The sequence below is a fragment of the Varanus komodoensis genome, unplaced genomic scaffold (genome assembly GCF_004798865.1).
Source record: "Varanus komodoensis strain SLA01 unplaced genomic scaffold, ASM479886v1 scaffold18_3, whole genome shotgun sequence".
In the NCBI taxonomy this organism is placed as follows: Eukaryota; Metazoa; Chordata; class Lepidosauria; order Squamata; family Varanidae; genus Varanus; species Varanus komodoensis.
In genome coordinates, this window is record NW_025335549.1 from 6,381,251 (window position 1) to 6,397,143 (window position 15,893).

General features: G+C 42.4%; 1 protein-coding gene across 1 annotated transcript in view; it reads left to right on the forward strand.

The window, feature by feature from the left end:
* Positions 1-1,864: 1,864 nt before the first annotated feature.
* The window catches only part of PCDH11X (protocadherin 11 X-linked), a 620,940-nt gene continuing 606,911 nt past the window's right edge, over positions 1,865-15,893 (forward strand). The window contains exon 1 of the mRNA XM_044427355.1: positions 1,865-2,404. Within this exon, the coding sequence (XP_044283290.1) occupies positions 1,865-2,404 (540 nt within the window). The remainder of the gene's footprint in view (positions 2,405-15,893) is intronic.

A 15,893-nucleotide genomic window follows, 5' to 3' on the forward strand; every position in this document is an offset into this window, starting at 1 on the left:
TCTTTAACTGGATACGACTGGTGTGTGTGTATGACAGAGAGAGAGAGTAATTAAGAAGCATGTTATGCATCAGGCTTCCAAAATGTAATTAACAGAAAAGGAATAGCAACTGTCACCTGATACGTTGAAATCTGTGTGCATGGATGGAGTAGATGTAAAGCCTTTGTGGCAAAAAGCTCCTTGAGCCCTTGGGCAAGTGTCCAAGGTATGCTGTAGTAGTTTTTAGCTCCAGGTATCTGATGTGGATAATAAAGGCTTCCAAGATTAAGAGCAAGTAAGGTAGGGAAGGAGTTTGTGACATCAATCTCTGGCATGACAAACTTTTTGCAGTCTCCACAAGACTCCCGAGCATGCCTGTAAAGGCATTTCCTTTGCAATGAGGCCAAAGGCAATTCTTTTGACAAAAAACCCTCTTACAGTTTGTTATGTCCTTCAGAACTTCCATCTATTACTTTCAAAGGCATTCCATCCAATCTTGGTTGAGTTCTGCCAGATGGTTGTCACTCTGAGTAGCTTGCACTGACAGTCTGAGTTCTCATATGAGAAAACAGGCAGAATGATCTGTGCTTTTAAGAAGCGTGGAACAGCTTTGCTTTCTCCAAAGAGGGATACAAATTAAGAGGGAGAGTGGCGGCAGCAGTTGCTTTGTGGAGAAGAAGTTCAAAAGTGCACAAACGTGTCAAAAGAAAGGTGGGGGTTGCAGAGAGCCAATCATTGCCCAGGGGCCATCTTTGGAGGCTGGGTTTTGCGTTTTGCCTTGAACAGCCTGTTGTAAGAGAAATCTCCTAAGTAAGAATCTTTGGTCTACCTTACAGACTCCTAGAGCTGTTTATGTTGGCTTAAGCCAAGCAAACACACCTAGTGCAACCAAATAGTAGATAGAATGTGATTGCCATCTCCAGTACCATATCCTAGGAGGTGGCAACAAGGTGTTTGAGAAGGTTGTGAGTCACATGACCTGTCCTGCTTGACCCGGAGGACGCTATCCTTTTCTGGTGTCATAAAAACACCTGAAATTCCTGTCCTTTCATGGAATAGGAGGGCAACATTTTGTCCCTTGCCTTAGGAATTAGGATATCTGGGGCTGGGCATGGCAGACGTAAGGGATCATTCCCCACCATCACCACCACCTTTACAGATTAAGGCATGTAATTCCAGTCATGGTGAGCTACAACTGGGCAGAAGCATTCTAGAAATGCAGAGCAAATAGCCTGGGATGGCTTGAGTAGCAGCCAGGCCACAGATTTCAAGGCAGAAGGTGGGAAAGAAGGTCCCTGTGCATGGAGGGAGAGACTATTGCAACCAGTTATGTGCCCAAACACATCCCCTGCAGGAAAGTGGTAATTGCATGACCTGGTTCACACCATCATTTTCAGCTCTGCAGCGTAATTAAACTGCCACTTCTAGTATCTCCCAAGAACCCCTAGGTGCCTGTTCTGAACCACAGGCCCCTGCTTGTGGGTTGTCATGTTGTTCAAACCCAGTAGAGGTGGTTGTTGGCATGATTAATAATCACCCACAGTCCTAAGAAAGCCCATGAAACTAGGTAGCTTGTAAACTGTGCCAACAGCCCAAGCTCACCAAAACTCGACTCCAAGAAATGTTATGAGCAGTATAGTCCTGTAGAGTTTTACGTGTCAATATTGTAAAAAATAAGAATTTATCAGCTTTCCCTGCACAACTGTAAAATGTTCAACTTTCCTGTAAAGTGGTGGTGGTTAGGGAATCCTTTAATATTGATTGATTGATTGATTGAGGGGTAGGTGGGTCCTGGCATTTTAAGACTCCTATTTAATGTGCTCTTTTTTCTTCTCTTCTTCTAGATCTTCCTGGTGTTTGGTTGGACAACTTAGCCATTTTGGAGATGGACTTGCTTTCTGGGACCTACCTCTTGGCAGTCTTACTAGTCTGCATCGTGTTCCAGTCTGGTGCTCAGGAGAAGAATTATACAGTGCGGGAGGAGCTGCCAGAAAATGTCTTAATTGGCAATTTGCTTAAAGACCTCAACTTGACTCTGGATCCCGATGTACCTCTTTCATCACCACTCCAGTTCAAGCTTGTGTACAAGACCGGGGATGTGCCTCTGGTCCGTGTGGAGGAGAATACTGGAGAAATATTCACCACTGCCAACCGCATTGATCGGGAAAAGCTTTGTTCTGGCATTTTTAGTGAGAATCGTTGTTTTTATGAGGTGGAAGTTGCTGTCCTACCTGATGAAGTTTTCAGGCTAGTCAAGATTAGGTTCCTGATTGAGGATATAAATGACAATGCCCCTCTTTTTCCATCGACAGTCATTAATATCTCCATCCCTGAGAACACAGCCATCAATTCACGGTATTCTGTCCCATCTGCTATTGATCCTGACATTGGAGTGAATGGCATTCAGCACTATGAACTTCTTAAGGTGAATAGTAACCCTTTTCCTGAAATATGCATCTCTTTTTTATTCATATTTCTGAGAAGAGAAGGGATATGAAATGATGGGGGTGGGGTTAAAGAAGAAGGCAAACATTGAAAAATGGGATGCTGAATCCCACTACAAAAGCAGAGAGAAATATAAGAATACTTCTCACATGAACCTGTTCGCATTTTCTCTGTCTCCATTCCAATTTCAAACATAACTAGGTATTTTCTCCACGCCCTGTATGAGGTAGGCCTCAAACTTGTAGAAGATGGGAGTTGGGGAGATTTCTGCTTGTGGGCTGCACCAAAAAGTGTGAGTGTCAGTAACCTCCCTTTCATTCAGGCGCAGCTCCTCCGTTGCCTCAGCAAACCTTTTCTTTGGCATTGAACTACTTGCCACGTGGGAGGAGGGAACTTGGTGGGGGAGGTGGAAGAAGAAAAGGCATTCTCCTGCTCATCCACCTTGTAGCTGTCAGCATATGCCTTGAATCCCAATTAGGCTGGGTTTCTAAGCATGGTAATTCAATCATTTAGCATCCTGTCACTTAAAATATGGGGAAATTTCAACCAATTTGCATGAATTCTTCCCTTTTGGTACTAGATACTTTTGACTTGCTGAGGTGTTGGTTCCATGATAGATTCATTCAGTACCCCCCCCCAAAAAAAAAACCCTCCCAGCATTTATTTCATTTTATTTTTGCCTGTCGAGGAGAGGTTGGATGTAGGAGCGGTCCTAGTGAATGTGACCAGCGGCTCTGGCAGTGAAGCATATGAAAGTGGACAAGGGAGCCCCATAGAATAGAGATACGCAGTGAAGCAAATTAACATTCTCGGAGAAGCAATGAGGAAGCCCTCTGTCTGGCTGGCCTGATCGGCCTGCTTTGGTAATGCTCGGCTGCCTTAGCAGTAAAGGGAAATAAAAAGCTATTCCCCGAAAAAGGCTAGTGTGATGATGCCCAGGCAAGCAGTGCACTTGACATTACAAATAAGTGTGTGTGTGTGTGTGTGTGTGTGTGTGTGTGTGTGTGTGTGTTGCATGCTGGGGTGGGGGAGGACAGCTTTTTTTGTTCTTTGTTTGTTTTTGGATTTCATGACAAAAGGGGGGTGGTTCTAAAATGAAAACAAATGTATGATATACTGGAAGAATAAGAACTTGATTGGGACAACAGGAGGCGAGGAAATGAATGGGCTGCTATATGGGAACTTTATGCCTCACTGAAGTCAAATTATTTGGCTTATGACTTTCGTATACCAGATGTAGTTCTTTGTATAGGTTGTAGACGGAGCTGATGCATTTTCAGGGCCAGTGCCCAGGTTGGCATAGCCGGGCACCTGGAGCGGGCTCACACTCCAGCAGGGGTTCACGAAGAAGATCCCCTTTGAGCCGGAGCTCCTTTTCAGCACTGCAGCCTGCTTCTTCACCTGCCCCTGTCTCTGATCCCCATCCTGGGGGTAAGGAGGAGGACAAGTAGATGTTGCTTCCTTGCGCATGGGCTCTCTGACTCTCAAGCAGGCATATGGCAGCAGTGATGAGAAGGAGTCAGAGCAGCTGGTGCCAGCCACAACCAGAAAAGGAGTCCTGTTGGGAATGTCTTGCCCAAGGGCCTTCAAAAACCTGGAGCCAGCATTCTCTATTCCACCCCAGTTCCAATGACTGAGATAGGAATAGATAAATAGCTTCATTTTGGTTTATCTCTTCTTTTTTTCCAGCCTAATGTCTGGTTCATTCCAAATTATAACTTTCTTTTAAGATTTTGAGTGAGAATTTGTATGCATTTTCATATGCAATTCAACCTATTGTACCATTTGCCTAATATAATGCATTTTGAGTATCTCATTTTCACTAATATGCACATCTTGTGTGTACTTTCTCCTAACACACACACACACGAAGTCCCTTGCAAAACTGAGAGATGTTGAATCATGAAAGCTATCTGGATTATGGTTCATGCATTGATTCCAACATGTGAAATTAGGTGACTTTACAAGTGAGCCAAACACACTTAGGTTCCATCTCTAAGACTTAGCCACAGGATAGTCCATTAATGGTCAAAGAAGTCTGTTCTGATGGAAATCATTCTCCAGCATCATTCTCCTCAGTGAGGTCATCCACATCACTTCTTATGTACATTTTCAAGTCAAGATACTGAGGACTGAATGTGGAATCTTCCACATGAAAAGCAGGTGTTCCTTTTGCACTGCATTATGATAACTCCCATCTGTCTTTTCCTTCCTTCCTTCCTTCCTTCCTTCCTTCCTTCCTTCCTTCCTTCCTTCCACCTGTTTGCTATAGTCTTTGGGAGTGGCTGCTTATGATACACCTCCTCCAATTGAAAGCTGCTTGCAGTGATGGCTGCTGTTTTCTACAGTTGCTGCATTTCAGCCCAATGTTCTACAGGCTTGCACACTATTTGTGAAGATTCCCCATTCATTTCAGTCAAGGAAATGGCTTTCCTTTTTCACGTGCAAATCTCAGCTCCCTTTACTGAAATGAAAGGAGCTATATGCAGGGCGCAGCATTCACTTCAGAGAAGGAAACCTGCTTGCAATGTAGTCTTTCCACAAGAGCACAAGCCTTTGTATAATTTTGTTTGCGGAGATTTTTAAAATCATCCCTTGGGCAGTTAATTGCACATTTTTCTAGTTCATCAACATCCTTCTTGAACTGCAACATTAATGTTTCCTGACTTTATCTTTTCAGAAATATTTGGTTTGTCCAATCACTAGAAAAAACACTGAAATAACTTGAAGTTTTTACTAAGTGATTTAAAATAGACAGACCAGAACCAGTGTTCTGAAAGAACTCACTGGTTTATGATCTCTGATACAGAAATACTGACAGGTTATGCCTGTTGCCCTAGGGCCAAATACTATTTACTTCTAAAAATAATGGGGAAAGCATCACTTTATAGAACCTCCTTGCTTGTGTATATACTGTTCAACAAAGCCAGTAATAACTGGGTGTGGTCTTCATATAGAGAGTGTTTCTGGGTGATTTGGTGCCATTTTGAGGGGGGGATTATATATGCAATGCATAAAAATTGCAAATAAATTCTGTTGACTTATTTGTACTTTTGAGATGAATTGTTGAAAATGATGTGAGATCCAGGATCATTAGTTTTAGAAAAACAACCATATCATCTGAGAGATTTGTGACTGGGCAAGAGGTAGCAAGATATATAATAATAAAAAAGAAGATCCAGTGGATACTGACTGAAGAGAGAAAAAATTATTTTGCAGCTCAATTGCAGGCCTAAATGCTTCTGGGGAGGGAGATGAGCCATTTGATAAATGAAGAGGTGGCATTAATGAGGATTTTTAAAATGCTGAGTTACTAGAGTGCTTTCTGGGGGAAACAACATTTGAAAAAGAAATGAATTTGGCCTTCATCAAGCAAATTAAAATATATGGTTTGGAAATTTTAGCAGTAGTAGATGCTTTGGTGGAGTGGGTTTACTTATGAGTCTTGCTTTGGACTGAAGTGATTGGTTTTGCCAAAGTATTCCTCTAGGTCTTGGTTTGAAAACTGGCAGTGGGGTTGCATCCCAATATAAAACCCTTACCTGTCTAACTCGGAGGATTGAACTATAATCTCTGGTCACAACACAGGCAGCTGTAGAATTGAAATGCATGATTCATATTCTCCTAGGTAGAGGCTTCCTACCAATGATCCATGGTCAATGATCCAAGTGATGCATATGCAATGGGCTTCTCAAATATTCTGCGAAAGCTGGCATGGTGGGGATGTGGCTGAGACATGAACGATCCATCAGGAAGTTTCCAGTTTGAATTCAATCTCTCCTGTGAGGCAAACCATTATGTCTGATGAACTGCCTCCCATTGGTGATATGGGGACAATATCCAAAGGCTATTCCATTATCTAGGATACTCCATTCTGTGTCCTGTGTTTTGATGACTATTGAACAGGCTCAGTTTCCAACAGGACATTTTGCTTTGTTTGTTGAGTATTTGGGGTATTTCTATGAATTGCCTTCTTGCCTTATATTTCTACAAATTGTTCTGTTCCCCCAGATATGTTGATAGTTACCTCTTCTGAATGGGTGGAACTGTTTTGGCTGCATTAGGAGCCAAACCCAGAATATGAATTTGTTCGTGATGTATAGGATGTCTTTACTGCAAAGTACCTGCTAACCGCATGTGGCACAGTCAGTTCTGGATTTAATGACCCTGCATGTGTGGAAGAGGATTCAGTTCTCTAGATATGCTTTGCTCTGCCTCTAGGTATTGTGAGTTTGAGTTGCATTTAGGAGCAGAAGTCACAGAAGAAGAAGGATGGACTTTACTTCTGCTTGCCTTTCCAAACCTCAGATATGAGCAAGAACCCCAAAAAGTCTGGTGGGCTTTCCCTCATGCACTGGTGATAGCACTTCCTTCAGCACTGTTGCAGCTACTTTAGTCAGTACATCAAGATGCTGACAATAGCAGATTTGGTCTCTTTGACTACATTTAACAAGCAGTGAACTTTTCAACTCATTGGCATCATAAATGCATTGTGCTACAGCCAATTCTGTTCCCAGAGCACTCCATATACTCTATCAACATTTTCTTTCCCTCACTCCCCTTCTCTCCTTCTGTTTTTTAATAATCTTAACAATTATGGCTTTTTGAGACCCCTTCTTGAGATGGCAAGCTATGAGTGCTTATGCTTTACGTGCCAGTCCACTGAAATATCACACCAACCAACTTCTTATAAGCATTTCTAAAGTCTATTTCATTTTCTTTGAAAGTTTCACAAGCAATTAAAACTAAAAATACCCTAAAAATCAACAATGGAAGATTATAATAGAATGAGTCCATACCGAAGCGTTAAATAATATGAAAAGGTTAGTACTAGTACAGATAAAGGAAACAAGATAAATATCCAGTGATTTTAGTTCCTGTGGGCCATACGTCACATCAGAAATGCTGAAATGCAGTCTTGTCTGTCTCCATCTCCTCCTCCTACTCTCCCTCCCCCTCTCTCTCTCTCTCTCTCTCTCTCTCTCTCTCTCTCTCTCTCTCTCTCTCTCTCTCGGTCAAATATAGGAATCCATTACAAATCATTGTATGTTTCTCTGCGACCAGGAAAGTCAATACATGGGAGATGAACCTCAGTGTCCAGCTGGTTCCCTGTCTTGAATGAACAGAATGCATGGTATTCATAAACCTTAGCTATGATGATGGGCTCACTGGTTCTCATGTTTTGTTCTGTTTTGTTTCATTAATATTTGCTTGTTTTGTTTAGTATATGCTGCACACACCTTTTTGCCATGACGGCGAAATAAAACCCAAGCGGAACTGTGGTGTACAACAACCACTATGCGCATGTCTCCGCCACGGCCTGCCATGGTGCTCACCTCCACGGCATGTGCTCAGCCTCCCCGCATGCCTAACATTAGCACTTCCTCTCCCGTTGTCTGCACGATGCCTGCATGGGTTCGCATGCACAAGAACTGCTGTGATCATGTGCTTAGATCTTATTCACAGTACGGGTGTTTTCATTTTGGCCATTTGGTGGCAGCCCAGACATCATGGGACTCTGATGGGCACACAGTGTGTGAGCAGACCAGTATTGAGGGATGGAATTTGGATGTGTGTCGGTTGCAGCTGTGTATGGATATCTTGCGCATCATTTGCAACACATACGCAAAGCACACCAGTTGCGTGTGCTTCTCTCTCGTGGTGGCATGTGTACAACCCAATCCCACTAGTTATACCAGGGCATCTGTAATGGAATAGACTCACTTTCTGCCGGATGCCATCATGAATGTTTGGTAGATGTAGGGCAGAGAGAAAGCAGAGAGAAGTCTGGGGTATGGAGCTAAGAAAATCCAACAGATCCCTACTCCAAAAGTGGATTCTTCACACATCACTGCGTGAGACCTGAGGGCAGGTAAGCAAAGCACCAGCCCTCCCACTAAGACATGTCTTTTCCCCCCATGAGGCCGTTCCCAGGTGCCCCTTGCTAGCTGCTAATAGAAGAAACTTCTACTAGACAGGACTTGTGATGCAAAAAGGCATTTATTCTGCTCTTGTCTGGGTGGGGCATTTGGAAAACAAGGGTGCTTCTTTTCTGCTCCACTAGATCTCTCCCACCTTTTTTCAAGAACGGTCCTTTGAACACAACCTTATTTGTAGCTAATTTTCACCCCCCCCCCCCGTATTCTATTTCTACCAGGTTGCATTTTTCCCTCACCAAGTATTCTTTATCCATGCCTCACTCTCTTCCTGTAAAGATAATGTTGCCTAAAAGCACTCCCTGGGTCAAAGGGGGTGCCATTTCTATACACTCTGCAGCTGGATCTCCAGTGGTATGATGGGCAGGGCTTCTGGGCTGCATTTGTTCCTAGCAGTCGCTTTCTGGTTTTAATTAGGGGTTAGCAGGAGGGATAAATGTTCATCTAATTATGCTTATTGAAGATAGGTATCATAGATTTATTTTCTGCAGCAACAGTGCACACCACCCAACCCTGAATCACGACTGTGGAACATAAAGGAAGGTTTAAAACTTACCCCACAAGTTTTTATCCCAGAATTCTGCAAACACCTGGCAAAGCATGGATTTCAAAAAGGAGAAATGTCCATTGAGATCCCATCTTATAATACGCATAGGGTAGAATTTAAGCAGTTGGGTGCATCTGGGGGGAAATCTCCATGGTGGAATCTTCTCTTTTAAAACACCCATGGAAGGGGAATAGAATTTTGGAACACATATAAGAATGGGAGACATTTGATTGCACCATCTGAACTATGTCTGTGCATGCTTACAGTGGAGTAAAGAAGGTTATCACATACAGTTTAATTATATGGAAAGATTACTTTGACTTTGTGTTTAATGCCATTGCATGACATCACTGAGAAGGAGCAGAAGTCAGGAAAAGGGACTGCTCTGCAGTTTGCAAGCCCACACACTTGCAAAATCAAAGAAATCAAAGAAATGCACTGTGGATTCTCTGAATAAGGGCTCTGCTATCTAGAAAGTGTGGCTTCAGCTGCTATCTAGTTCTTGATCATGCTCGTGTGGTAACTTGGGCAGATTGCACAAGGCCCATCTTTCTTGGGAGCAGAATATGGGTAGCCTTCGTGTACACCTTTAACTATTTTTTAAATTCAGCAGGAAGTAGGCTCTGCCCTCTGACTTTTTCCAAGCAGACTGCTAGACATAACCAGTTGTTGTTGTGCTGCTTTAATTCAATCAGCAATGTGATTCCCCAAAGGAATATGCTGCAGACTCAATATATTCATGGACAGGCATGTCATGCTGTGATATCAATTCCCCACGATGATCATAACAGCATTTTCTCTTAATCTGAAGGATCTGTGCCTCCGATTTATAGCTCTGCTTGCAACTTAGTGAATTTTTCCATCCCCCTTATTCTCACAAACACACACACACACACACACACACACACACGGTTTGAGCTATTTTCTAAGTACAACATTGGCCCAGAGAGCTAGAAATTAAAGTGGCACTTTGCTTCTAAATGGATTAATTTGATTGCCTATTATAAATGATACATTTTTTTGTTGATGATGGAACATTTCTTGGCAGGAAGGCATCTTCCACTGTCAACCCCAGAGAAAAATCTCCTTAAGCAGCAAAACTGAATAATGACTCTATTCTATTCTCCTCTTTCCAGAAAAATGCCCACTGATTATTTAAAGTTTTGCAGAGACAGGGGAGGGTCTAATTCCCAGCAATGGCTGCACACCCAAGTAGATAGCGCCAGCTATGACATTCCAACCCTCTATTGACAATGGAGATATTGCAGTTCTATTGATGAAGGCAGATACCTTAAGCCCTGTCCAAGGTTTGGGTCAGATGTAACCACCTCAGTTGCCTAAAAAGTGGTTAACTGGGCCAAGAATACACCTTATAGCCAAGCACCAAAACTTCACCCTCCATCGCCCTCCTGACTTAAGCAAGTATGCTTAAACATAGCATCCAAACCAGGAAATTGGTTTAATATCTGCTTAGGAATCAGAATATGAAACCAGTGGTGTTCATTTAATGGGTGGTATCCAATATTAGTCTAATTTAAATACCATTTATTTCAGTGGATCTACTCTAAGGACCAATATTGGATGCAACCTGTGTTCTGAAATACATTTTTTTTTAAAAGAATTTATTAGGGAAAGTGAAATATATGTGACACTTTACAGAACAGCATCAAAATACATCACTGTCCCAAAGCGCTGTCAGTCTGATTTTCAAAAATTGGATTGGCTGTTATTACATCATCCTTGCTATCACCGCCACCACCACCCTGTTATAAAGTACCATGTAAATATTGCAAATAAATGGATTGTCAGGTTTCTCCTCATCAGGCCCAAGATGCTTCCTCTTGGTGTATCTGTTATGTATCTTCCTTGATGTTTCCTTATGCAAGCCCAGCTACTTTCCTGTGCAGCCATCTCTTCCAGTTAGATATGATGCAGCCATGAGGAAGTAGAAATATATGCTCTTCTGTGTGTGCATGAATGCCCTCTCAGCCCCATCAGTACTGGACAGCATGACCACGTATTCTGAGACCAGCCACCTAAGTTAGTTTGATCTCTAATTTTCATTTAAACAGTTTAACTCATGCCTGATTTAAGCTCAAAACACTACATGCAAGACCTGGCTAGCTAGGGCTGATTGAGGGAATGCTCTTAGTGCTTTGGGTTAAAACACATGCTTTCCATATAGATTCTATCTATGGTGCCTTTGAGCAGGTCTGGAAAAGACTCCGTGTTTGCTACAGAACTTCTCCTGACAGTCTAGGCAACATTGGGTGAGACAGGCCAATAGTCTGGCCCCGTACAAGGCAGATTCCATGTATTGTTGGTGTTACAGTGACATTTATACAGTAGCAGAGTCAGAGGGTTGCCGTCTGGCTAGATTTCAAGTGCTGTTACAAATTGGCACATGAAAAATATACAACGTGAAAAGTGTGTATTCCTGTCTCTTCCCCACCAGCTTTAGAATTTCAGCATCAGAAGCCATTCACAACTGGTATTGTGGTTAAACGGCATGTGATGTTAATTATTGAGTGGCGTGTTGAGCCTTTAGCACCATTCTGGAGAAAGGATGCACAGCTTTTGTAGAAGCCATTCTGCTTGTGTTTTGCAAACAGCTGGGCATCTTTTGTTTGTCATCCACTCATTGACAGAACTGAGTTTCAAGGGGAGAATTTCATTCAACTTGTGTTAACTTGCAAGTACACAAATGTGCTAATGTGGATTTGTTAATACACATTTGCACAAATCTTTCAATATGCACAAATGGCCTCCTACCCAAAGCAACCATTTTTTTCACACTTTAACTTATGAGAAAAATACATTTTGCTCAGCATTTTCATTTTTTTCCCACATACTATATCATTGAAATTGAATACCATTCCAGAAAGTTTTTTTTTTAAGTCTATAGGTCCATGCAATTTGGAAAATACTGGTCTTCAGCAGTGCATGCAGTTGGATTGATAGATATCTGTACTTATTTGAATCCATCAAGAATTTCTGAAATTCCTACTTTAGGGTGTGTGTGTGTGTGTGTGACCTCAGTCCAGATACAGAGGACTGTACACTGAGGAAGGCTAAAACTTCCTCAGACATTTGCAATGTAATGTAATGTAATGTAGTAGTAATAGTAGTAGTAATTTGTCCTTCCCAGTTTCCCCTTCTTCCACATGCAGGGGTTAAAAAGAGAAATCTCCCTTGTCTGAATGTTGGAGACTACATATGCCTATTTTAGACTCAAGGCAAGGCTCAGCTACATGCCATAATACTCCAAGAAGCAAGTAATTAGATCCCTTCAAAGTGTGGTCCTAGGTTAACTGACAAGGAAACCCTGCAGTGCTTAAAACGGTCCTTCAATTCCCAGCAGGTTCAAAGAGGGTTGACTGAACTACCGCAATGCACATGTTGAATTCTTAGAACATTTTGGTCAACATCTTATATAGCTTTAAAGTTAAAATTATTTAAAATGGTAATTTAAAATTATTTTGTCAGCACTAACAAATGAGAATGTAAAATATAAATTACAATGACTCAACCCTTCTTTAGCAACAAAGCTGATTCCAATAATATGCAAAAAGCAAAACAAAAACAAAGCATATGTTGACGGTACTGAGAAACTGGTGAGATTCAGGTCTTTCTATGAATTACCTGAGTTAATTTCTCGTCTTCTGACAAATCAGGACCTATTAACAGCCCTTTCTTAGATGAGAGAGATGGAGAATTGTTTCAGCACCATGCAAATATGACTCCTGTAGAAATCAACATTTCATTAAGAGGGGTCATAAAAATATGAGGTATATAATTATTTCAGGGGATTATATCATTACAGAATTGCATGTTCTCATTACTGAGATACTGCCCAATGTTCTCCAGTAGTGTTGCTCCATCTGGTATTTCCGTCACATATGAAGGAAGTTGTATATGGGAAGGCATGCATTTCAAACTTTAAATACACCCTCCAACCAACCCAAATTCCTTACCAGAGAACATCCTATTGAGCCTAGTTAGTCATAGGTTTCTAGGAAATAATATTTTTATTATATCTCACAAGCTTAATAATGTCTTGACAGAAAAACAAGAACATAAGAACATGAGAAGAGCCCTGCTGGATCAGACCAAAGGTCCATCTAGTCAGCACTCCATACACAGGGTGACAAACCAGCTGCCCACAGGATCCCTTGAGCAGGGTGGGGAAAAGACCCCACCTGCCCAAGCTCCTCAGCATCTGGTGTATGCAGGTAGGCCACCTCTGGTGAAGGAGGGAGCACACAGCCAGCAAGGCTGGTAGCCACTGAGAGCCTCCTCTTCCTCCATGAATCTGTCCAGTCTCCTTTTTAAAGCCATCAGAACTGGTGGCCATCACCACTTCCCATGGCAGTGAATTCCATAATCTCACTACAAATATGCCATACGTCACTGGAGAGTGTCTTTTCCTTGCCCATTGCTCCTTCCATTTCTGCTCCATATTTTCCAACTTGTGTTTAATTTTACTGTAACATAAAGTTTAGCTTGGATTGTCAGAAAAATTTGTCATAGATTGAACAAAGTTTGGATGTCTCTGAACCAGCCTATAGGTTCTATAGCAGACTGGATTTCCCCAACCCATGTGGGTCTGCCAGTCTGCACATTGCTCTTTTACTTTCTGGAATCCTGCTCACAAATGTTGGAAACTGCACTAACATACGCACAACTTAAAAACATGCATGTGCATGTGCACACCCCCTATCCCCTCGCAATACCCAGTTTTATGCATTTCTGATCCCTGCTGTGTGGGAAATTTCATGCTTGTGCATGCTGGTGAACTGCTCATAGGCTGTGTACCAAGTTATGTAAAACACACTGAAAGTTATGTGCCAATGAAGTGTAAATTGCAGAATCTCTTACAAATTTTGCAAACTGTTCTCAGCATAGCTGGGGAGGGCAATCCCACTCTGTCAGTGAAGAAATGGTGGAGCAAAGGTTGCCTGACAAAGAGATACAGGCTATACAGACGTGGCTGCCACAATATCTAGGAGTCCGGCATTGGGATCATGCAACACCTATTTTTTGCCAGCCACATTGGCTGTCTCATAGTTTATGGGCCCAATTTATGGCGCAGTCATTAGTCATTTTAAGACCCTAAATTGTTTGGGATCCAGTTATCAGAAAGGCTTCAGAACCTGTATGAGCCTGCTTGAGCTTTGAAGGCTGCATTGACTATTGATGACTCAACATACGACTGTCATATTGTCAGATACTAGGGGTAAGAGCTTTCCTGTGGTGGCCCCAAATCTTTGGTGGCTTTCCCTGGCAAATTCATATGGTCTCTTCTTTAGGCAATTTGGTTGATCTGGATTGGCATTGGTTAATATAAATGGTCAGCCTCTCTCTCTCTCTCTCTCTCTCTCTCTCTCTCTCTCTCTCTCTCTCTCTCTCTCTCTGTGTGTGTGTGTGTCTGTGTGTCTGTGTGTCTGTGTGTGTGTTATTTTGAACTAAAATGTTACTTGGTGCTATTTGATTACACACACACACACACACACACACACACACACACAGGGTTTGAATTACGCATTTTATATTCCCATTAAGTTGTAATCTCCCCCGGAAGGGCTTTTTCCCAGAAGTGGGCTATAAATCTATAAGTAGATTTAAATAAGGGGAAGTAACCCATTGGTTTCCCTGCTTACAGTTTAAAGTTTCCCAGACCAACGCACGTGATTTTTAATACTGCCATATTTAATTATAGATGAAAATGTGCTGTGTTCCACCTCCACCCTCTTCCAAGGAGGAACAAAAAATCAACGCCGGAGTAAGAGGGTAGTGAGCTGCAGCTGTGCAGACATGAGGCAAGGACTATGGTTAGATCTAACTTTATAACACCACAGTTATGAAAGAAATCACTGTTTATGAGCCGAGCCAGCAAGCTTGATTCAAATTGATTGGGCAATGGAAAATAGCAACAGAGGAAAGGAGAGAAGGACATACAAAATTAATTTTTATGGCCTGAAGGATATGATTTTTCTTCACCTTACATCATCACTGCTCAGAGCTATATATTGAAGGGGGGTTAGTCAAAAGGGAAAAGGAAAATGAGGGAGAAGAAGACAATGAATGTTAGCGGTTTCAGCTGCAAACACCACCCCGGTGGCAGACAAAAGAACTTAATGGAATAACTCTGCTCTGACATGAAAATAAATTGAATTCCCTTTATAACAAGCCTAATATTTTTCTTAGGAGTCTACTGTTAGGTCAAGATGGACCATGGGGCAACCTTGGACCACCTTGAGAAAACAAGGAATGGTGGCTGTCTTGAGTCTGTCTCAGTACGCTATCTTGGGCATTCATGCTCACAGACTGTCTTCTGGTTTGCTAGAAGGGAGAGAGGGGGAGAGAGGGATGGGTGAAGTGGCATTGTGGCCCTTTAACTAGGTCACTTGTAGCCTAGGGTGGTTTTCAGCATCCACCTAATGGGAAAAACAAAACTTGTCCATGTGTAGCTCCCTTGATTTGTAAGCAGACCATTATTAACGCTGGAGGATTGTTGGAGATGATGGAGTTTGACACAAGCAGGATTAGGTAGCTTCTCACTTGATTACCACATTGGTATCAACGGCCTTGAGTAAATAGCAAGTAACTTAGAAACATAGAAAACAGAGCGAGTCAAAAGGGGTCTCCCGGGCCATCTAGTCTGACCTTCAGCACCAGCCGGTTCCGGTCACGACATGCTCACCATGTGGACGTCCAGCCTATCCTTGAACACCTGCACTGATGGGGCCTCAACGACTTCTCGTGGAAGCCCATCCCACACCCTTGGGGTCATGACTGTCAGGAAGTGCTTCCTGGCATCCAAACAAAACCTTGGCTCCCTGAGCTTTGCTCCGTTGGAGTGCGTTCTGCCTTCCTCTGCAGGGGAGAACAGGTCTCTACCCATCTCCATGTGACATCCCCTCACATACCTGTATGTCACCAACAGATCCCCTCTGAGTCTCCTCTTCTCCAGACTGAAGAGACCC